General features: G+C 34.7%; 8 protein-coding genes across 8 annotated transcripts; 5 read left to right on the top strand and 3 right to left on the bottom strand.

Moving 5' to 3' along the window:
- The first annotated feature begins 127 nt into the window (after positions 1-127).
- Positions 128-1,263, top strand: LOC105217552 (tRNA N(3)-methylcytidine methyltransferase METTL6). The gene has a single exon (XM_011192610.3). The coding sequence runs from the start codon at positions 259-261 to the stop codon at positions 1,141-1,143; it is 885 nt and encodes a 294-aa protein (XP_011190912.2). The 5' UTR covers positions 128-258; the 3' UTR covers positions 1,144-1,263.
- Positions 1,264-1,927: 664 nt separating this feature from the next.
- Positions 1,928-4,354, bottom strand: LOC105217553 (hyccin). The gene is made up of 2 exons (XM_011192611.3): positions 3,484-4,354; positions 1,928-3,423 (listed from the first exon to the last, which is right to left on the bottom strand). The coding sequence occupies exons 1-2, from the start codon at positions 4,152-4,154 to the stop codon at positions 2,379-2,381; spliced, it is 1,716 nt and encodes a 571-aa protein (XP_011190913.1). The 5' UTR covers positions 4,155-4,354; the 3' UTR covers positions 1,928-2,378.
- Positions 4,355-4,555: 201 nt separating this feature from the next.
- LOC105217554 (transmembrane protein 183) lies at positions 4,556-5,850 on the top strand. Its single transcript, XM_011192612.2, has 2 exons — positions 4,556-4,765; positions 4,832-5,850. The coding sequence occupies exons 1-2, from the start codon at positions 4,684-4,686 to the stop codon at positions 5,767-5,769; spliced, it is 1,020 nt and encodes a 339-aa protein (XP_011190914.2). The 5' UTR covers positions 4,556-4,683; the 3' UTR covers positions 5,770-5,850.
- Positions 5,851-5,999: 149 nt separating this feature from the next.
- Positions 6,000-8,853, top strand: LOC105217556 (CDK5RAP3-like protein). The gene is made up of 4 exons (XM_011192613.3): positions 6,000-6,151; positions 7,122-7,296; positions 7,360-8,211; positions 8,273-8,853. The coding sequence occupies exons 1-4, from the start codon at positions 6,146-6,148 to the stop codon at positions 8,776-8,778; spliced, it is 1,539 nt and encodes a 512-aa protein (XP_011190915.2). The 5' UTR covers positions 6,000-6,145; the 3' UTR covers positions 8,779-8,853.
- Positions 8,854-9,285: 432 nt separating this feature from the next.
- Positions 9,286-13,891, top strand: LOC105217558 (serine-threonine kinase receptor-associated protein). The gene is made up of 3 exons (XM_011192615.3): positions 9,286-9,968; positions 12,912-13,577; positions 13,646-13,891. Exons 1-3 carry the CDS (start codon positions 9,851-9,853, stop codon positions 13,843-13,845), a joined length of 984 nt encoding a protein of 327 aa, XP_011190917.1. The 5' UTR covers positions 9,286-9,850; the 3' UTR covers positions 13,846-13,891.
- LOC105217557 (eukaryotic translation elongation factor 1 epsilon-1) lies at positions 13,863-15,106 on the bottom strand. Its single transcript, XM_011192614.3, has 3 exons — positions 14,920-15,106; positions 14,553-14,855; positions 13,863-14,490 (listed from the first exon to the last, which is right to left on the bottom strand). Exons 1-3 carry the CDS (start codon positions 14,998-15,000, stop codon positions 14,338-14,340), a joined length of 537 nt encoding a protein of 178 aa, XP_011190916.1. The 5' UTR covers positions 15,001-15,106; the 3' UTR covers positions 13,863-14,337.
- LOC105217570 (putative gustatory receptor 59f) lies at positions 14,920-17,691 on the bottom strand. The gene is made up of 4 exons (XM_011192630.3): positions 16,500-17,691; positions 15,679-15,741; positions 15,521-15,610; positions 14,920-15,450 (listed from the first exon to the last, which is right to left on the bottom strand). The coding sequence occupies exons 1-4, from the start codon at positions 17,502-17,504 to the stop codon at positions 15,343-15,345; spliced, it is 1,266 nt and encodes a 421-aa protein (XP_011190932.3). The 5' UTR covers positions 17,505-17,691; the 3' UTR covers positions 14,920-15,342.
- Positions 17,686-21,237, top strand: LOC114804622 (putative gustatory receptor 59e). The gene is made up of 3 exons (XM_029043633.2): positions 17,686-20,044; positions 20,110-20,262; positions 21,139-21,237. Exons 1-3 carry the CDS (start codon positions 19,043-19,045, stop codon positions 21,235-21,237), a joined length of 1,254 nt encoding a protein of 417 aa, XP_028899466.2. The 5' UTR covers positions 17,686-19,042.
- Positions 21,238-21,942: the final 705 nt, after the last annotated feature.

Raw genomic sequence — 21,942 nt, forward strand, 5'->3', positions numbered from 1 at the left:
AAATAGCATGAATAAAATATACAATTTTGAGATACAGTGCTATTTAACACATATATCATTTACTAAAATAATATAATATTCGACGCATAACTAAATATATTTACACTTTCTTCAAAATATATCTAAGTATTGTGCATTCAGTAGAAATTATGTTTATTTTGCATATAATTCACAACTGCAATAGCAATTCACAATAAACCTGTTAGCGTTTTGTTGTCACTCAAATCCGAACAGCTGTAATGTAAATAGTTGATAAACATGGAAGATCCACAATGTGACGGCCTTGTCAAGGACATTTTTACCAAAGTTGATAAATCCCTTACTGATGAAGAAAAAAGTCGTCTAGAGGCACAAAACCATCGTCTGGTACCAGAATTTAAAGCACAGAAACTTGAAGAACAAGCTCAACGTCATTGGGATATATTTTACAAACGAAATGAGACACACTTTTTCAAAGACCGCCGTTGGACAACACGTGAATTTGAAGAGTTGTTGGATTTTGAAGATGAAAAACGTAATGGAAATATTGGCTGTAGTAAAGAGCCGCGACGTTTGTTCGAAGTCGGTTGTGGAGTAGGAAACTTAATATTTCCTCTAATAGAGGAACAAGAAGAGAAAAAACTGGAAGCTAAGCGTGCCTGGTTTTATTATGCATGCGACTTTTCGCCGCGCGCTATTGAATTTTTGCGCTCAAATCCACTGTATGATGAGCAACGCATAAACGCCTTTCAATGTGACATCACCACCGATCAAATACATGCGCATATACCGGAGAGCTCATTGGATATTGTTACAATGATATTCGTATTATCTGCTATACATCCAAATAAATTTAATACTGTGGTAGAAAATATTTATCGCTTACTAAAACCTGGTGGTGTTGTGCTTTTTCGAGATTATGGACGCTATGATATGGCACAGTTACGTTTCAAACCCGGCAACAAAATAGCTGAGAATTTTTATATGCGACAAGATGGAACCAGGAGCTACTTTTTCGCGGAAGCAGAACTGGCATCATTATTTACAGACGCTGATAGGTTCGAAGTTGTGGAAAATTCTTATGTTCACAGACGTACCTTGAATATTAAAGAGGGTATAGATGTGCCACGCATTTTTTTGCAATCCAAATTTCGTAAGAGATAACGGTAATTGTTTTTTTTTCAATCATTGGGAGTCATTTATTAGTTGTATTATTTTACTTTAATATTAGATAACATCTTTTTAATAACATGGAATAAATACATTTAAATATAATATATCTAATTATTTGTTTTGTGAATAAAAAGGAATAATTCTAATAAGGTGACAATTTTGCAAGTGACTTACTGACTAGTTGTTCATGCTATAATACAAAACTGAACCTTTCAAAGAAATTTGTGTAATCTGTTATTTATTTTGTTCGGTAGGTAATTGAGCTAAAGTGTGCAATAAACTAAATAAAAAAGAAACAATATTAAATAAAAATTATTAAATAACATAAATTTGCAGTTTATTCGTTTAGTAAAGCAATTTACAGTTGATGATTTGCATCATCCCCGTGTTTACAGCCATTTTCCAACCATTATTATTTTAAATACAAATATGAATACATGAGGGGTATTAGTTTCTATATATGTATGAGTGTATATATATATATATTATAAATCGCTTCTATTATTGTTGTAGACAAATCGGCGTTGTGGTCAATTTCTGCAATACTTGTGTATATTACTGCGAAAATATTAATAAATTAAAATTCGAACGTTTGTCATACAGTTTCGACATATAATGCTAGATAATACAAAAAATATACTTATATAAACCAACATGCATTGCCAGTTCGATATTCAATGATAGCTGTTATTCAAAGTAATGAAGTTCCATAACTTACACTACGTACTGTAAGGAAAGCGGGTTTGTTTAAAGAAGAAATAGACAGTTGAGAAAATTTTAATTGATTTTAAGTACACATTTACTGAAGTACTCATTAATAGCATCGCTTTTGCTCTTCCGTTGCATGTGTCTTTTAAATGTACGTGCAGAAAATAAAAAAATTATGCATATGTAATAATAATTGATACTAGATTTTCGTGATAATTTACTAAAATGTATTGAATTTGTGTTTGTTTTGCCCTAAACCTATTAACACCGAATCACCAGTATTCATTCATTCCATTTATACCTAGCAACAATTATTTATATATATATTTCTATATATGTATTATTTACTCTTAAATTAAAATTGAATTGCAAATAGGTTTTGTAATATTTAACAGTTGTAAGCATAATTGTCGCTCAATAAAAATAAATGCTGGAAGCTTTCCCCCAACATTTGGCACACACGCAACAATGTTTTATTGCTTTCAAACGAAACTTATAGTTCTGGAAGCATTGTAGCACTAATCTAAACTCACATCACCCACTTTAGTACTGCTTCCAACACCGGCAGGGCCCACAAGTTGCGGCATTTCAATGCTTGAATCGAAACTCTTTGTTATCAAGTCACTACTTGTGATTGAATTTGTATTGCTAGCTACGCTGCTGTTGTTCAACATATTACTGCTGCCACCGCCGCCATTTATTTCACTGTCAATACTAAAACTACCGCTGCCATTCTCATTAGCAAGCAGCGTTTGCATGGGTAACATTTCGGTTGTGTCCATTGAATCGTATGTTTTGCCTTTCACACCCACTGAAGATGGACTTTTTTCAAAATCGGCTAACGCTATATTATTGCCCTCAGCTTGCAATTGTAGCAAAGAGTTGCGTTGCGTGTGTTTTTCGAATTTTCGTAGCGGTGGCTTTGGAGGCTCACCCGCCGCGCCAACTCCAATATTTTTTCCATCCTTTTCTTTCTCTTTCTCTTTGTCTTTATCCTTTTCTTTGTCTTTGGACTTTTTGAAACCAGCAATTAACGCTTTATGTGCCTGCGCTTTTATGCCTTCCATGCTAGGTCGTATGATGGAATTTCGCGATGATGTATTTTGTGTTTGTTGTTGTTCTTTAGGATCGACTTCTTCAGTGACACTCGCCAACATTGGAGGAGCTTGGGGCATGGTGAGATCCTGAACTTGTATGGGGATATCATCAGGTAGTTTTTTAGTACGGAATGATGCATTCGTGATCATAGATTTGGAAATAGCTGTGGTCACAGTATTCGTGGCAGGTGTGAGTGCTACGCTAAGTCCCATCGGTCCATCACTGGGCTGCCCGGAGGGGTTTGCGTGTAATGAGTTTTTCACCGCACTCGTCACAAGTATAAGTTCCGTATACATCTCAAAACATGCACGATGATGTATATCTTCCAATGTTTGTATAGCCACAGTACCAAAACCGTTAAACATCGCAAAGTATATAGCATGTACTAACTCGACCAGGAATGATGAGGAAAGCGGAATGCGCGGTGTTATTGACTTTGGCACAAGTGCGCCACTCGAATCAGACCTTAAGAAAATTCAGTGTTAACGTTATAATTATAAGCGAAATGAGTTGCCATTTACTTACCCATAAGAGATTCGATGTGCATGTTGCTTTGAAAAGCCTTGATTAACTAACTGTGACGCCACACGACAAAGATGTATTAAAGCTGATTTTTGCGTAAGGCTAACTTGCTGATTATAACAGAACATGAGTGCCGTCATAATACGTAACCTATTCTGAGCGGTAATCGCCTCAATCTGTGTATGTGGACCCCACTTAATTTCTCGATTACAGTTTTCTTCCCAGCGACGCAAATCTGTCATTGGCAAATTTTTTTCCTCATGGTAGACTGAGGCTTGTGCTAATATTGGCATACGAAAAGTGACTACATGTTGACCACCATCTTCAGTGGATATCTCTGCATTATAAATGCATATTAGCAATGTCTCTACACTACGTGCACCCTTTTTGTCACCAGCCGCGACAGCGTGCAGATAAGTGTAGATTAGTACCGGAATGAACTGCAAGGGAAATTTTCGCAGAGAATCCTCCGAAGCGCGATAAAAAGAGAGAAATTGTTGACAAATTTCATGAACTAAAGTTTCATGACGCTGGCGTTCACTGAATATAGTATATATTGCTTCAGCAATTTCAGGGTCGGTTTCATGCTCCACAGCAAAGGTTGTCACTTCAGCTGGCTGTCCTTGTATACGGCGGTAATCTGCCAGCCAGTCTTGTACAATTGACTCCGCCATAGTTGTTTTCCAGAGTATGGTCTAATTTCCTCCACAAATCTTTACAAATTAAGAGATTCTTGACGCTACATACACTTTTGTTTGGATTTTAATAAGATTAATTAAGGAATAAGTGAAAATTTATATTTGACGTAACTTTTTACTGAATCAATTTATCAATTCGTCATACAGGTGCTTCTTCAAAACGTATTTACTTGTTCACAATAGGATTTTCAAGGTGAACTTAAATGTCGGTGATGACAAATACATGCGAAACTAACTAATGGTATAATTAATAAATCATAATTGGGATATATGCAAATATTTTCAATTGATAATCAATTGGAAAATATTATCAACTTATATATCATTTCATTAAAGCTCAATTTAAGAAGAATAATGAAATTAGTTTTTATGGCTTGGCAGCCCTTAGTCAACCGACTACCGTTACACAGCTGATCAGTCGCCAAAAGTTTAAGTTATAAATAATAATAAATAAAAACAAATAGGACTCGCAATCTGTAATTAAATAATTCCTTGCAGATGAAAAATGATAGGTGATGACATTGCTGATACTGAAGATGAAACAGTTGTGATTCAAGAAAAGTTTATAAGAACGAAAGGAAAATGTAGTATGTATATAAATGCATATGTTTACCAAACAATTAAATTTAAATCCCACTAATTTATGCTTACAGAAACGCATTTACGTCCGAATGATATATTCCTTGAATTAAAATTAAAAGACCGTACCGGTAAATGTAGAGGAGCAGGAAGAGTGGAGTTGGAACTTCCAAGTTCAATGGAACGAAGTTGCAATGATAAACCACCAGAGGTGTACAACACAGTACATGGTGATATATGGTATCATATTTCGGACCACATTCCACCTGAATATGTTCAAACTTTCGCTTTAATATGCCGTCAAACGGCAGACCTTGTTAATACACAAAGATTTTGGAAAAAGATTTACAAAAGCTATTGCCTGAAATCAGATGCTAATACTAATTGGATACTCACACTACCTGAATATTTGCAAGCGCACAACGTACTGAACTGCGATATGGCTACGATGCGTGCTCGTGTAGTGGAATCACTCTTCTTAACATATCCACCATTATCAGAACGTATTGCCAAAGGATATTCTCTCGATAAGCTAATTGGACATTCTTACGTATCTTCATGGCACGAACAGGAGGATTGTGTATGGATAATGTGTTACAAATTTCGCAACAAAAACATAGCTGAAATCAAAGGATCCCATGATTTCAGTGAATTTCTCGCAAATGATTGTGAAACCAATGACTGGGAGGCATTAGCGGAAGGCAATAAATTACGGTGGAAATCAAAATATAAATCTTCTCAAAAACACATAAATGAAGGTGTAAGTTTGCTGGTAATACGTTGCGACCGTTTTATACCATTTCCCAGTCAACTTCTGTATGAAAGTGGAGGATCACGTGTAATGTTGTTAGGCACTCGACAAATGCTTGCTAAGGACATGAGGGGTATGAACTTAGAATTAGATTTTGGAGACTCTTCAAGTAAAATTATTACTACTGTGAAATATCCCAAAGTTGTAAGCGTTAAAGCTTATCCTTGGTGGCACCCCGATTTTCGTAAATATATGAAGTAAATGTTGTTAAAGAGGTTGAGTAAAGTGAATTGGTATTTTTGGCTGTTAAGAGTTTTTTAATAAAAGTGCGATAATACATAAGTTTTTCTATGTTTTTTACTTCTTTTTTATCTCTTCAAATTTCTTTTTATCTCTGTCAAATATATTTCTAGAATAATTTTAAGCCAAAAGGAAAAATGGCTGGAACAAAGAAATATACAACTTTGGAAATTAATCAACTCTATGAATGTATCGTTATTAAAAACATCGATAACAAAATATCGATCATAAACAAATCATTGCGACTTATCAAACAGAAGAAGCAGAGAAGAAAATATTTTGTTTGCGTGGACAAGTAGTATAAAATAAATTTGATTGTTACATTAAACTAATAAAAATGAATGTAAGTTACATTATTATTTATTATACAAGTTTGGGGAAACTTTAGTATAGTATCCCCCGATTTCAGGGTTAAAATAGGTATGGTTGGAAAGAGGACGATCTCCAGATTACGAATATATATAATAGTTGCCGCAGGAGACTTATAGTTTTCGAGATATTCGCATTTAAAGTTGAAAATTTCACAAATTTTATGTGGCGATATTTCGATTATTACTTAACTTTTAATTTATATAATACGCTTATTATACACTAACACTTCACTAAATTGTTTCCACATGCTTATTTTATATCAATTGGTTTAATATTTGCTTTAAATAAGCATTTTAATTTTTAAACAATTTTGTTTATATGCACAATAACCAGGTTGACAGATATCAAGTATTGCCATAACCAAACAAATGAAAATAAAAATAATAATCTTTCGCGTATTTCTTTTTTCTGCAATTGCGGCCTTCGGCCGCGCTTTTGAAAAATAACTCTGGTCCACCCAATATCATGGTTTTTCAAGAAACAGGAATAAATGTATTAAAAATCATGTAATTTTTTTATTAACTTTTATTCGTTTGTAAAATATGTAGATTTGGCAACACTTGATATCTGTCAACTGGTTATTGTGCATATAAACAAAATTGTTTAAAAATTAAAATGCTTATTTAAAGCAAATATTAAACCAATTGATATAAAATAAGTATGTGGAAACAATTTAGTGAAGTGTTAGTGTATAATAAGCGTATTATACAAATTAAAAGTTAAGTAATAATCGAAATATCGCCACATAAAATTTGTGAAATTTTCAACTTTAAATGCGAATATCTCGAAAACTATAAGTCTCCTGCGGCAACTATTATATATATTCGTAATCTGGAGATCGTCCTCTTTCCAACCATACCCATTTTAACTCTGAAATCGGGGGATACTATACTAAAGCCGACCCACAAGTTTTAACAATGTACTTTTTACTAATGATATAGGAAGCAGATATTCCGATTGATATACACACCTTGAAGCTGCAGGATTGGTTAGTCAGCAGGAGGATTGTACCCAAAACTATTCAAAAGAATATCAAAGAGATACGCTCAAAGATTTCAAATGCTCTTCAAGATATGCCTGCTAATGACCAGCTGATTAAATTGTTGTCGGGCACCAGTAAGTGAATTAACTAACAAGCATTACTTTGAAAAAACACTAAATACTGTTTTTTCCTGACAGACATCAACTACTACCATTGTAAAGAAATTGTTGAGATTCTAAAACAAACCGAAAAAGAAACCAAAAGTGTATTTGGAACATACGGTAGTCAGCGAATGAAGGACTGGCAGGAAATACTACGTCTATACGAAAAAGATAACGTCTACCTTGCAGAATCTGCTCAAATATATGTACGGAATGTAAATTATGAAGTGCCTGGTATTCGAAAGCAAATGACAAAATTAGAACAACAAAGTGATGAATGTTTAAAACGTGTGCAAGATCTTGGCAAACCTGAATCACAATTATTGGCCGAACATGCTACACTTCTACAGCAACTGGGAGTGAAAGGAGACAATTTGCGAGAAGAATTTTTACAAGTTTTGTCTAAGTTACCAGATATGTATTCGAATTCAATACGTGATATTGGTAAAGTAGAAGAGGCAATTAACTTATTCTCTGAGGGAAGTAATAAACAAAATTTACCCATATTACGTCACCTCATTGAATTTGGGAATACAACCGTATATCAATATGTGCACAAAGAGGAGCCTTTAACCGTTGAAGAACCTCCAATTAAACTAAATTTAAATGAGGATACATTGGCTAGTAGTGCTGATGATAATGAAATCGATTTTGGTGGCGATGATAATGGCGGCACCTCGTCAACAATTTCAGCAGAAATTATTGATTTCGGTGAACTCAATTTAGATGGTAACAACAGCGCCGTTGATTCGGATGGAAATGGTGGTGACATTGACTGGGGGATTGAAAGTGGACCAAGTGATGCCGTAGAGATAAATTTTGACATTCCTATTGAAGAATACGGAATAGTTATTGAGGGTGCAGGCATGGATGGTGGCATAGCCAAAGGTAAAACAATCATATACTAAATGTAAATATGCAATATAATCTATTTTTTTTTTTTATATAGGAGAACAAGCCTACACAATTCTTGATTCACCCACTTATCGCGATAGATTTCTCGATGAAATTTATGAACTTGATGCATTCTTACGTATGCGGCTATATGAGCTTAGCCAATTGGATGCTTCCACCAATGTAATGTTTTCTCTTATGGATAGCATTTCCACATACGATGCAGAGAGCATACGGAAGATGTTAAAGAATATTGAACAAATTTTGAGTGAAGTATCAAACGAACAAACACGCCATCTTTTCCAATTAAAACATTCACCTAAATATGCTGATTTGCTCGCTACTAAGTTGCGACAAATGACGAAGGCCGTGGATAAAATACGTGACACCAAAGAAGTTTTGAAAAAACGTTCTGTAGAATTGAAACAACAACGCGTAGATTTGAATCCCGTTTTAGCTGAGCTAATATCACAAACGAAGAAGCTGCAATTACACATTGAGAATGACATTTCCAAACGTTACAAAAACCGTGTAGTGAACCTGATGGGTGGAGTAAATTAATGCAATATTGATACTTTAGGGTGATTTTGTTATATAACTTGATAAAATAACATTATTAAAATTATGTAAAGCGTATTGTTTCCAAAGCTTTTTTTTAACTTTTAGTAGACAAGAGATATAGACACATCGGGAAATGCCTATATCATCAAATTAAACAAAATCGTTTTTCTTTAGCATTAAAATATTAAAATAAAAATAGTTTAAATTGCGTTATAAATTATGTTAATATGATTTCAATTACAAAAGATCCCTCATCTCTCGTGTAGAACCCATATAAACGATGCTCCCGTTTGTTCATTGAAAACCTTGGAGCATTTTTTATTTTAGATGTACAGCGTAGTAGCTGCGCTGTTTCTTTAAAAAATTGTATATTTAAACAAATAAATATAGATAAATTCTTTAAAAATATTGACTATGTCTTTTATTTAAAAAACATAATTTTTTCAATAACTTGACTTACATTTGTAAAAGGTGGCAGCTCTATTGTAGACAGTCAAAAGAAAATAACATAAAACAGTTGTCAGATATTTTTCGTTCATTCATTCAGTCTTTGTTTTTCATTGCATCTCGCTAAATATAAAAATCTAATAATTCCGAGCAAAAGGAAACTAAATTTTTCTAGTAACTAGTAAAGGAGAAAAAAGCCAAATCGACGCGAATTTTAATTCTATGCAAATAATAAATAATCTCATTCATCCAAGTTGTGTTCGTGCTGAAAATTGAAGTTCATAAAAAATCTCGAAACAAATTGCATACTTATACCAAAATTGTCCAAACAATTGCTCAAAAGGATTGACAACGTGAACAGGAAAACGTTAATTAATAATAAAAATACATATATTTTATAAAAAATCGAAAACGGGGAAACCAAAATTACGGCAACAAGCCGAAAGAAATAGCAACGGCGGCGTAGAAAACTTCAACGTTTTGCTAAGTTTGCACTGTTTTGGCAGCGCTGCCAGCGTCAAGTTGAAGGATAAGAAAATATTTATATACGTGTAGATAGCTACATAATACAAATTAGTTGTTAATAAAATAAGACGTTGAACACGACAACCACAAAATAGAAAGGATGACCTCTAATTTGCGTCAAATCCCATTGACCTGCAGTGGACATACACGCCCCGTAGTGCATTTGGATTTTAGTGACATTTGCGAGAGCGGTTACTTTCTCATTTCGGCGTGCAAAGGTAATTAATTATACTTTTATACAATTGAAATTGAATTTTGCAGAAATTTAATGAAGTTGTAATATTTTACTTCGATATCTCTTTGATGATTGTTACGGCTTTATATTTTAGAATATGATATAGTTTCAGTACAAAATTTAGAAATATTCGACACAACCTAAATGTATGCCGTTAGTAGTTTAATTATTGCAGAAAATTGTAAAAAAATTTCTATTTTTACTACATACATACATATATCGTAACATTTGTGAATAAATGTAATGTCTATAATGTATGTATAGTACTTCTACAAGTACACTTTTTCGTTTGGTTTCATTGCCCAAGGCAAGCCTTGACCTACATTCTCTGATGACGTTTCAAGTGATCACGGATCACGAATATAGTTTGCCATAATAAATAGTTGAGGCGAAATGTGTACTGCTCCAAACGAAACCAGTTTTACACTTTTGTTCTGTATTACCTGTGCTAATTGCTAATTGCTTGTGTTTCACCCAGCCGGTAGTGGATTGGTTGGCTGGCAGTTGTTTAAAATTGAATTCTACGCGCTGTAAAACAAACATACAGTTGAAATATCTCGCTGTTCGTGGCCTCCGACGATCCTCTGACTTCCCTAGTTTGCGCAGTACATATTTTTGCGAAATAGTTTCCATTGCTCGCGCTCTAAGCTTTGCTGCACAACATTTCGCTGCAACTTGTTTCGTTGCTCGTTGATAGGTGCTGTTGTAGATCGCTAGCTGCGTGTTTCGCTCATACGGGAAGCACCTTGAAGTTGTCGCATGCTTTTTTGCTTGGCAATTTTTGTTGCTATTCACTTGTTTGTTTTGCTTGTTGTTTTGTTTTTGCTTTTATATTACATGTAATCAATTTTAATATTGTTGGAGCGTACTACATGCTCTACGCTTTGTTTTTCAATTTATTTGTTTAAATTGATAAAAAGGCATTGTGCGTTATTATTAATCAAAAATTTATTTATACATATGTATATATTTATTTAGGAAGTTTGTTTGTAAATAGGGAAATGTAAGTTGCAAATATTTAAGTTTATTAATATTAGTGAAATCAGAAACACTCAGAAAATGGAAATCATATATGTATATACATACATATTTGCTATATGTGGAACAATGAATGTGAATGCATTTCTCTTGCTTAGTTATGAAGTCAATTCTCAATTCCAAATTAGTTTTCTATTTGCATGCATTTCCTAATTGTATTTATGTATTATGATTTGTGCGTGTGTTCTAGCAAACTCGTTTCTTTGTTATGCGTAACAGTTATGCTTGCTATGCAACAGCTTAATGCATATAATATTGCATTTAAACAAGCGACATGCAAACAAATAGTCTGATCAATAAATAAAGATAATTTATTATAAAAACGCCTGTTCACCTTGATTTAGAATGTCTACGCGATTAACAGAGTGCGTGAAATTTGTAGTGCGACTGCCAACGGCACGCTATGAAAATAACAACAATCAACGAATGCGCAGCTGCAAAAAGTTTTTCAAAGGCAATTGCTTTCATATGAAATGAAATAATAATAAAAAGACGAAAGTTTAGTAATGAAATTAGGGGTGTGTAAAAACGGGGTTTATATTTATTTAAAATTGTAATTATTTGATTTTATTGTAACAAACACATTTAACACAGTCTTTGAGGAGGAGTTGTGTTATATGGCCTATGTTGTTGGTCATGTTTTTTATACAAAGAATTAACTTTTAGTGTTTTTTTTTTGATTGAGAAAATATTTTTCATGAAAAAACAAAACAAAAACATTAATTTTTTCATTAAGTTAAGTTTAAGTCATAGTTTTTGTACAATAAAGCCCGTCTTAATAGAATTGTGAGTAAAATTCTGTCCATGTGAGATTTTTAGCCTTTAGTATTGGAAATTATTTATCTTTGCATAATTTATAATATGCTATACCTAGGGAGAATACTAAATAGTTGTTAATATCACCAACAACAAAAACAAAAAAGAACAGTGTTCTTTCGAGCATAAAGAAATACAGTTTTGCATTTTAAAATTTCCCTTTCACTAATCCACATTATACTTTCAATTATTTTCATTGCTGTTATTTTTTTACAGAAAATTATAACTATTTTTACTTTCATAAAGTGCATTTTTTCCAGTTGCCGATAGAGTAAGTGTTTGCATTAGTAACTTAGGTCAGGCGAGCCAGTTGTCTATGCACTTTTTCAACAAATCATAGTGGTGATACATTGGCACTGCGCTGCCTACACTCCGCATGCATGCATACATACATACATACATATGAGTATGCACAAATGCATGTCTGGCATGCCATTCGTGTAAACGACTCACTAGCCAGTGAGTCGCACTCAGGTCGTTGGCATTGATGCAGTCATTGAGTCAAGGTTGCTTCCGCTTTTTTGTTTTTGCTTGTCGTCGCTTGTTTGTTGTACATTTTGCTGTAGTTTATAGTGTCTGTTGCTTTGCGGCTTGCTGCAATTTATTTGTACATTACCACTTTTGCAATGCAACATATTTATTTATAAATCATATGTTTGTATGTATGTATAGTGGAATATTTTGTGCTTTTACATTTTAAGCTGTTTTTGAACATTATTTGTGACGTGTGTTGCTGGACAGGATTTCAACGCTACCGTTGGCCTTGTTGCGTTTTCCTTTGTAGATTATAAAGAGTGCAATGTTCAAGGTAGTTTTAACGGATACGTTTTTAATGTTGGTGTAGAGAACTGTTGTGATATTAAAAATTCTAGTTTAGTTTGTTTGTTGAAATTTACAACAACTATTGAGTTTTTATGATTATGGTTTTATATTAATGTTGTCTGCAATAATTTCAAATACACCTTGTCAATCGGAACTTCGTTAACAATTTTTATAAGCATTTATTTTATTTAAATATTTTTTTTTTTTAATTTTTTAAACAAATTTATTATATAATTTCATTTTATTGCAGATGGCAGCCCTATGTTGCGACAAGGCGACACCGGTGATTGGGTGGGCACATTCGAGGGTCACAAAGGTGCCGTATGGGGCGTGGCGTTGAACAAGAATGCAACTTTGGCCGCTTCTGGTGCTGCAGACTTTACTGGGAAAGTTTGGAATGCCGTTACCGGCGGTGAAATCCACAGTTTCCAACATAAGCATATTGTGAAATCAGTTGCATTCGATACAAACTCAGAGAATATTGTCACCGGCAGCAATGAGAAATTGGTGCGCGTTTTCAATTTGGAACAACCTAATGCCGAACCGGAAATGTATGCCGGTCATGCTGGTGCTTTGAAACGTGCACTCTTTTGTCGTGACGATAAATGTATATTGTCTGCAGCTGAGGATAAAACTGTACGCTTGTGGGATCGTCTAACTGGCAATGAGATACAACGACTGCAATTTCCCCACAATCCAAATAGCTTAGAAATATCGGCTGATAATCACATTCTGACCATAACGCATGGTTCGACCATCAGCTTCTGGGAAGTGGACACATTGAAAAAGCTGAAAGAGGTGAAAGTGCCGACCAATGTGTCGTCGGCTAGTTTGCATCCAGACAAACATGTGTTTGTGTGTGGTGGTGAAGATTTTAAAATGTACAAATTTGATTATATAACCGGTAATGAAATTGGTGAGTACACTTGAATTGTTAAATTCCAATAAAGATTTTTTATTTATGACCCTTCTCTTTTTTTACAGAATCTTTCAAAGGTCATTTCGGTCCAGTGCATTCTGTGAAATTTAGTCCAGATGGTGAGCTGTATGCCAGTGGCTCTGAAGATGGCACATTGCGACTTTGGCAGACAACTGTGGGTAAAACCTATGGGCTCTGGAAGTGCACCGAACCGGGCGAATTGAACAATTCTATGAACTCACCACGCGAAGTACATGCCAATTAGAGAGACGTATTCGTTAATTGATGTGTAATGATGAATGTGGTTGAAATTCTATTAAAAAAAAATGTAAGCCCTTTCGGGTTCAAGAGTGAAACGAAACGATTCTAATGCTGTTTAAAATTTATTTTCTTCAATTTTTAAACTACAAATATTTTGCAAACCTACAATACGAATTTGAGAGTAAATGATTTGTAATAAATTTGGAAATTTTTGTAAGATCTTGAAATTTTTTGAAGAACATAAGAAGAACTGATAAGAGCATTTACTTCACCGAGTTATTAAGTAGCTGGCAAAATACTGAATTTTATTCCAAATTGCTTTTTTTTACTTAGAAAAGTAATGAACAGTAATGATGATTGAGCATATTTTAGTATGTAATACATTAAGTGATTTCAAATAAATACGTACACATTTTCCTACTTGGTATTTTTTCATTTATGTTATTGTTTCTCACGAGTGAATATAAATAAATCGTTAACATGAAGTGTGGAAGATTTATATATGTGTGCCTGTCGCCCAGCCATGCAAGTAGATTGTGGTGAAGTTGAGCACATTACCGCCTTGACGTATTTCTGGTCGCTGTTGCAGATGGTCAAACCAGCGGGAGAGATTTAAATAATTTTCCTTGTCAACGGGAGAAAGAGATTTCTGAGAGAGAGATGTAATAATTATATACCAAGATTGGAAAAAACTAAAATAAAAACACTTACCACCAAATTGGAGATGGCATAAAATATAGCCAAGTCCGCTAAAGTAATGAAATGCCCCACTAAATAGGATTTAGTGGTGAATAGTTTATTAAAATCACGTAGGAGCTGTTGAGATACATGTTTGTCTTTGGAACCCGGTGCCACATACAACACGGCAAATTCAATCCATTGATAGACATCCGCGGCAGTCTCGCGAGTTGCTGTACTGTTGCGTGCAATCTCCGATTTAGATTCTTGTGCCAATGTGTTAAGAATAGTGGCAAAACCCGATACTGTTTTGTTGTTATTCGTGCGAGTGATGATCTAAAAATTATTATTAGTATTAATATTTATTTAGTACATTGCAGAATGGCTAATAGAAGTATACCTTTTCAGAATTCAGTTTCACTTCACCAGCTGCAACACCCAGTGTTTTGGCGATTTTTGTAATAGTCTCGACTTCACACATGCTTAAATAAATTCTTTTTTAAGTTGTATTTGTATATGGTTTAATATTATTTAATTGTTTGATATTTATCCGAACAATTTCCACGTGAAATGCTTTTTTGTTAAATTGCAATGTTTATTAAACAGCTGTTTAAGTGCTGCCAGATTATAAATATGCTTTTTAGCACTTGCGACTAATAATTCAATACAAAATTATCGCGAATATATTTTCGTTCGGCTAACTTTCGTGAACGAACAATTGCTCTTTAATTTCATTCACCCAAATATTGAGTTATTTACACTAGTGAGATTAAAAATTGTATTGCTAATAGTAAATTAAAATACATTTATATTTTTAAAACTATTAAGTGACTCGTTTGAGATTCCCCGAATTATGTGTTAACATAAGCGCCTCATAAGTAATGTCATATTGTAGTAGAAATATGAATACGGTGGACATGGCTGTTAAAAGCTATAGATAAATTAGAAAATTATTTAATTTTATATAGAGATAATATTTTAGTATGAAATTTTGCTCTTACTGTTGTTATAAAGTTGAGATTCAATTCAGCAACCCCGCATACAACATTTGTTCGCGTATTTATGATCAATTGTAATACAAAATGTGTGATCTGCAAAGAAATATAAAGAATCAAAAGATATATAAGAAACTGAATAATAAGAAATAAGTGAAACCAACTGTATCTTCCATATCCGTATTTTGGCCACCAATTTCATTTATTATTAGTACTGTATTATTGTTCTGAAAAAAAAATTAAAATATTTTTTTAATAACAATAAAATATTTTCCGGTAAATAGACTGCCTAGATTAAATTAAAATTTGCAAAATTTCCTTTCTCAATTTCTTCCTTACTAAGTTCGTGTATATGATAAGCCTTACTACCAGGACGTCTGGCTCAAGCGAGTTGTTTCAACTTTTTGGGACCGGACAATGTGTGACAAAGGGACAGTGAACAAGTGATTCCTATGAACCTACGTTGATTTACGGAGCTTTATCCAGTAAGCATTTGAAAGACATCGCCAAGCTCTTTCTGAATAATGAAAACGGGTAACTTGGTAAAACTGATCAACTTTTATAGTAATTGTAAACAATCGCAATCTCTTTCGGCCCTGACGTCGGGATCCATGAGAGAAAATAACTAACTGCATGAAACAGTATCAATCCCTATTTCTAAATTACACAGCCACACAAAAAAACATTTCGACTCTGACCTCGAGGTCTTACAATTTGTACTGTATGCTTTTAGAGTCGCTGAATCCGAATCCGAGATCCATTTAACCCCATCAGATCAGGGTTTTGAGGTAGCCCCAGAAAATCCATATGGCGGAATGCGGTTTTAAAAATTCATCGAAATCGCTTGAAACTCGTTACTCAGGGGTTTTGTGTCGCTGATTACGAGTTTGGTGTCGGTTTTTCAAAATTCAATATGGCGGATCCAATACAATAATATGGTCTTAAAGCTGCAATAAAAAAGTATATCATGTATGAATCAATTTACCTGTCTCTGGATGCCATTGTTGTAGTAAAGTATCAGGAACATCTTAGCAATGTGCATGCACGTCCAAACAATCGAGTAGAAAATCCATGAGAACGGCGGACTATCCTCATCATCCACATATTTATAGATCAAAAATATATTCACCGACAAATTTGTGAAGGATCCCACGTATATCAAGATCACCGTAAATGAAAAAGTTTTATTCACTTCCTTCGTAAAGACCTGAATAGCTGAATAGAGCAGTCGGACGCGTTGTAGGGTTTCATTTAAAATTCGAGGGATATTCTTCTGCGTAAGCTCTGCATGTAGGATTTCGTTTAGACGCCTCGAGCGTTGGGAAATAGCATACAACAGCGCATAGTATTGTATGAGTGATATGGACAATATTAAGTTCGGCAACAGATAGACGGTGAGACTACGTGAGTAATTCAGTAGAATGCGATTGCTGTAAAAGTAGTCGACGCTGGCAGTGAAAAAGACAAATAAAACCACTAAAAACACATGAGCTTTCAAGAAGCACGTTAATCCTTGATATTTCGGTTGTCTTCCAAAATAAACCAGGGTGTGATCGAATTCGGCGATGGTACGCAAAAATTGCCTACACTTTTGACGCGCCCAATAACTGCTGAAGATAATATGGAATATATGTACGATGTAGATGAGATATTCGCCAAAATATAACGGTTTCTGAATTGTCGGCAAGTCGATGTTGGACTGCGTGTACTCGCTGTGTATGGCTACGAGGAGACTGGCATAAATAAAAATTCCCCAAGCGATATGCAGTATGAGCCATCCAGGCTTGTGATTATTGTCGGTCGGCAAATGTCGATGTGCGTCATATGGTAGGCTTACAAAAATCTCAGAGAGCAATAAAAAATAACGAACCGCACGATATAACTGCATTTCCAATACATCGACACTGGCATGCTTGTAAGGCGGAGAGGATTGCGAGCGTTGCGGTATTTTTCGTTTATTTGAACTTCCGTGTACTATCGTCGGCAACATTCCGCGTACAATAACTGAATCGAAACGCACGCATGGTGGGAGCTTTAACGTTGCAACGCCAAGTGTTTGAAGTTAAACGCCATCAATTAATAGTGTTTAATATGCTTTGATTAATGAAAGCATGCTAATTTGATTTTAGTATTCAATTTACTGGCGATATTTCTAGGTCATCATTCATGGTACTATGTCAGGGTTAATGGTTCTTTTCTATTAGAGTACCATTTAGCTGGTTATTCAAGCTCATCTCGGCCTCAAAAGTGAGAAAGAGCTAATTAAATCATTGTCGTATGGCTCTACTTTAGTCCCTAAACCCAGTTTAGTAGTACAAAAGAATCCATAATTTTATGTTACAAATTTGCATATCGGTCTTCATCTCTTTTATATTTCGACGATTTTAATTTTTTGTTCTTCCATGAGTAACAATGTACCCCATATAGTTATGAGGATTACATGGATACATAGACATCACAGCGGTACGCCCGCAAACTCTGCAGACTCCGTAATGTATAATGGATTCGTGTCCACTCGGATAACAAGTCATAAATAATATCAAGAAAAGAGTTCACTGACTATTCATTTGACACCATATTTTCATCCACCTCGTTTCACTGTCTAGTCTGTAGAAAGTAGAATTTCCGAAGATGTACTTTTACTCGATGCCGTCAGCTTAGATCTTTAGTTGTACCAACTTACTATACTTATGCTGCCCTGTCTGGGGACGAAAACAACTTATATGGACATGTTAGTCGTACCTGGAATCGAACAAAGCTATATACCATTCCAATGTATGGTAGGGTCCGAACAGCGATCAATAAAGTATAGCAGACACCACAAATTACACAATTTAGTTTCTAATATTTAATAGACGACGGTGGTATTATGCTTTTAGATGCCATTAACGCTATGCAATTTAAATATTATAAGTACCGCTAGATTGTCCATTAAAACTTTAAATTGTTAAGCAATAAAACGCCATTTTCTTGTATTATCAGCCCACTTACACAACTTAGCTTATGGGGAAATATGATATTAAAGGGCAGTAACGTATCTGAAGTGTAGTGAGTACCACGTGAGTTTAATTTTTTAAAGCTCCGAGCTCCAAGTGTGCTAAACATGCAATAGTGACATAAAAATACTCAACAATTAAACTTGATGATATATTTATTCGGTAGGTCAGAGGCCTAAAATTATAAAAGCCTTGGCAACGCAGCGTTCTTCGATAATAAATTCCAATGAAGTGACATTCAGAACGTTAGTACTATATATCCAGAAAGAAGTGAAGCGAAAACCTTAATACCCTATCTTGGATGATCATAGGGTTTTAATTTTTTAATCATACGTACTAACTAACTGCCCCGGTTCTCCTTTGAGTCTGATCGAGCTCTGGAACCGAAGAGCTGTTTTTTTCTACCATACTGATTTGAAGTGGGAGGTTAACACATTTTTTTATATTACCTTACTTTAATTCCAGGTATTCCATAGTGATAATCCCAGCGGTCATACATAGATCTCACTAAAATTTCAAACTCTCTTTCAAAATGCATTCGTTGAAGATGGAGCGTTTAATACGCGTACTCAAAGTGATCTGCCAACTATGCTGTGTGGCACCAATAGCGAAATCGAGACTAAGAAAATTAAATCGATTACGTTATTTGCATTACGTATACGCTTTCCTTATAGTTACGCATATTTACCTTTTTAGCTCGAAGTATGTTGTAAATGTTGATCCATCACATTTAACATTTGAAATCATGTTTTACCTATGCGAAATCGTCGTAAATAATCTCATATGCACACTTTGTGTGTTCAACACTTTTTATTATGCAACTCTTTATCGGGAAATACCACAAAAGTTTTTAAAAATCATGAAGGAGCTGCAGGAACTTGAAACGCCGCAGCAACCAAACGAGTGGAATCTGCTATCCCGGCTTTACAAGGAATTGTGCTGTTACGTTGTGGGCATTTCACTTCTAACAGTAATTTCTGTCGGCTTCAATTATGTGCAGGTGGACTATAACGGAAATGAGTTTCTCCGCTTCATAGGCTCCTATCAATTACCCAATTTTCTATTATTACTTAAATTGGGACAATATTGGTTGGCTCTACGTTTTACGCATCTGCTTTATAAACGTATAAACGAAACGGTATGTCAGCGCATAAATCACTTCGATTTGCATAGGTCACCGGGTCGTAATGATGACATGATGAATGCTATGCTGCCACGCTCTTATGGAGCGCATGGTAGAGCGCGTTCCTGGTATAATCGTGAGTTTGCTGGCATACATTTGGAAAACTGTGAGGTCTTGGAGCGCCTACGTCGTTTATACTCAGCTTTGGATACGCTTTTGGTGCGCGTGGTCGATATGTTCGACTTAATACTCTTGCTAAACTTTCTGGGTTCAGTGTTTGTCTTTTCAATTAATTTTTTCGAATTATATAAGAGTTATAATGAACCACGTTTGAGTAGAATGCTATGGCATTTACAGTATACTGCACGAGTTTTCATAATTCTCTTGGCAAATAATGCGGTCGTGAATGAGGTAAGCGAAATTCTTGTGAGATTTTTCATCTTGAGACTTCCAATTAGAATTTTATTTTCACATAGAAATCTCGCACAACATTTGTGCTTAATCAGCTCTATATTACATCGAAGGAGTTGGAGCATGCGGTCAATCGCTTTCTACTGCACCTGATGATGCGTAAGCCCGTTGAAAAAGTGTGCGGTATAGTCGAACTGGATTTGATGCTATTTACGGGGGTGAGTACTCGACAGCTAAATAGTTTTAGGACTTCGTGAGAAAGTCCCATTTGTATTTGTTAGAATTGGCTTTGACATTTTTGTACATATTAGGCTATCAAATATTTCGTTAAGGTCTCACAACACTCTGAAGCGTTTTTCAGTGAATTCAACGAAGAAATTAAAATTGTATGTGATTGGCGTTGCAACCGTTCACGTTTAAAATTACGTGAACATAATTGTATATCACTAATTTTTTCGGAGAGTTCAAACAACAGGTGAAAGTAGGACTAACATCTTTGTATGGCTCCGTGGTCGAAAAAGTAGTTCTTAAAGCTCGATCAATATCAGACCAGATTAACCCACGAACAAAACTCTTAAAATTACTCATACGACACGTATTACCTATATTGTGGGGGTTCATATTGTATTAGGTTAGAGTAATCTGATAGGCCAAGAAGCCACATGTAGACCGATTTTGGTCCTTTGAGATACCAGATGGAGTGCCGTCACAAAGTCAGCGAGAAGTCGACATCCTTTAGGATGCCTGCGCTTGACACAGGATGTAGTTTCACTAACGATATCTCTTTCAGAGTATCGTACTGTGAACCCCCAAGTCATGAAGTGGTTGCCATTGTTTCTCTGGTAGCTTGCTCTTGACATTTCATGCATTCCTCGCTTTCTGTCAGCCCCATCTTGTAGGAGTACGCCACCACCAGACTGTGACCAATGAGTGTGCTGACCATGATCGTACATTTCCTTCTATCGAGCGTCAGTAAGAACTTCATGTCTTTCTGATCTACCGCTTTACACATAACTTTTATGGTTTTGCATCCCGATAAATCGTTCCAGCGCGCTTTGAATTTTCTTAACATTTCACATTCATTATATTTTCAGATTTTTAGCGTTGTAAGCCAATATGTTACGTTTCTCATACAAATTGATTTGAGCAAGGATCCCTCGAAGATATCCAAGATGACCGACAATGATAATTAAAATAAATATTTTACTAATTAATTTAAATACATTTATGAATTCAAAAAATGAACCTTTGTATACTTGAATAATGCGGGTTAAGGAGTGAAATAATAATATTTGTTCGAAAAATGAAGGCTTCCGAATGAAGACATATCTAAAGACGTTCAGTATGGTTCAATATAATCGAGATCATAGGAAAATGGAACGCTGTTTGTCAGTTGAAATTGAACTCAACAAGTCTTTAGTGTTTACTGTAGTATTATTAAAATAGTTTCTGCAAATAATTAATTCCATATTTCAACCCCCACTCATAGTGCGGCCAATCAAAAAAGATTTATTACAAGTTGTGCATAATTTAAATTGAACTGAGTGCCTAATTGCCAAGCGTTTAAGTATACATTACTCCCCCAATAATTATTACTAAAAGGGATATGCTTTAAGGGTACGCGCACAACAATTATTATTAAATCATTGGCCATTAGCTCGTCCTTAAAGCTATTTAATTGGCTTTCAACAGCAATAAGTCACAGTTCAACATGAAACTATAGTAGTGATAACACTTGTGAAAAAATAGTAAGTAAGTAGTGGTCAGAAATGAAGGACGGCCCTAAAGTGCTGATTTTCTAAAACATATGCTTATATATAGTGGAATCAAAAGGATTAACCATATTGGGGACCTTTTCTTCGAGCTCAATTTTATTTATCTACTCTTCATTATAATTT

The sequence above is a fragment of the Zeugodacus cucurbitae genome, chromosome 6 (assembly GCF_028554725.1).
Source record: "Zeugodacus cucurbitae isolate PBARC_wt_2022May chromosome 6, idZeuCucr1.2, whole genome shotgun sequence".
In the NCBI taxonomy this organism is placed as follows: Eukaryota; Metazoa; Arthropoda; class Insecta; order Diptera; family Tephritidae; genus Zeugodacus; species Zeugodacus cucurbitae.

Excerpts from the sequence above, each read along its gene's own strand:
- LOC105217552 (XM_011192610.3), top strand. The coding sequence starts at position 259 with ATGGAAGATCCACAATGTGACGGCCTTGTCAAGGACATTTTTACCAAA.
- LOC105217553 (XM_011192611.3), bottom strand. The coding sequence starts at position 4,154 with ATGGCGGAGTCAATTGTACAAGACTGGCTGGCAGATTACCGCCGTATA. Across the intron at positions 3,424-3,483 it reads GCACATCGAATCTCTTATGG|GTCTGATTCGAGTGGCGCAC; the intron begins GTAAGTAAATGG and ends AATTTTCTTAAG.
- LOC105217554 (XM_011192612.2), top strand. The coding sequence starts at position 4,684 with ATGATAGGTGATGACATTGCTGATACTGAAGATGAAACAGTTGTGATT. Across the intron at positions 4,766-4,831 it reads AAGAACGAAAGGAAAATGTA|AAACGCATTTACGTCCGAAT; the intron begins GTATGTATATAA and ends TTATGCTTACAG.
- LOC105217556 (XM_011192613.3), top strand. Across the intron at positions 7,297-7,359 it reads TAAATTGTTGTCGGGCACCA|ACATCAACTACTACCATTGT; the intron begins GTAAGTGAATTA and ends TTTTCCTGACAG. Across the intron at positions 8,212-8,272 it reads GGATGGTGGCATAGCCAAAG|GAGAACAAGCCTACACAATT; the intron begins GTAAAACAATCA and ends TTTTTTATATAG.
- LOC105217558 (XM_011192615.3), top strand. The coding sequence starts at position 9,851 with ATGACCTCTAATTTGCGTCAAATCCCATTGACCTGCAGTGGACATACA. Across the intron at positions 9,969-12,911 it reads TCTCATTTCGGCGTGCAAAG|ATGGCAGCCCTATGTTGCGA; the intron begins GTAATTAATTAT and ends ATTTTATTGCAG. Across the intron at positions 13,578-13,645 it reads TATAACCGGTAATGAAATTG|AATCTTTCAAAGGTCATTTC; the intron begins GTGAGTACACTT and ends CTTTTTTTACAG.
- LOC105217557 (XM_011192614.3), bottom strand. The coding sequence starts at position 15,000 with ATGTGTGAAGTCGAGACTATTACAAAAATCGCCAAAACACTGGGTGTT. Across the intron at positions 14,856-14,919 it reads TGAAACTGAATTCTGAAAAG|ATCATCACTCGCACGAATAA; the intron begins GTATACTTCTAT and ends AATAATTTTTAG. Across the intron at positions 14,491-14,552 it reads ATGCCATCTCCAATTTGGTG|AAATCTCTTTCTCCCGTTGA; the intron begins GTAAGTGTTTTT and ends TCTCTCTCTCAG.
- LOC105217570 (XM_011192630.3), bottom strand. The coding sequence starts at position 17,504 with ATGTTGCCGACGATAGTACACGGAAGTTCAAATAAACGAAAAATACCG. Across the intron at positions 15,742-16,499 it reads ACAATGGCATCCAGAGACAG|AACAATAATACAGTACTAAT; the intron begins GTAAATTGATTC and ends TTTTTTTTTCAG. Across the intron at positions 15,611-15,678 it reads ATACGGATATGGAAGATACA|ATCACACATTTTGTATTACA; the intron begins GTTGGTTTCACT and ends ATTTCTTTGCAG.
- LOC114804622 (XM_029043633.2), top strand. The coding sequence starts at position 19,043 with ATGCATTCGTTGAAGATGGAGCGTTTAATACGCGTACTCAAAGTGATC. Across the intron at positions 20,045-20,109 it reads ATAATGCGGTCGTGAATGAG|AAATCTCGCACAACATTTGT; the intron begins GTAAGCGAAATT and ends ATTTTCACATAG. Across the intron at positions 20,263-21,138 it reads ATTTGATGCTATTTACGGGG|ATTTTTAGCGTTGTAAGCCA; the intron begins GTGAGTACTCGA and ends TTATATTTTCAG.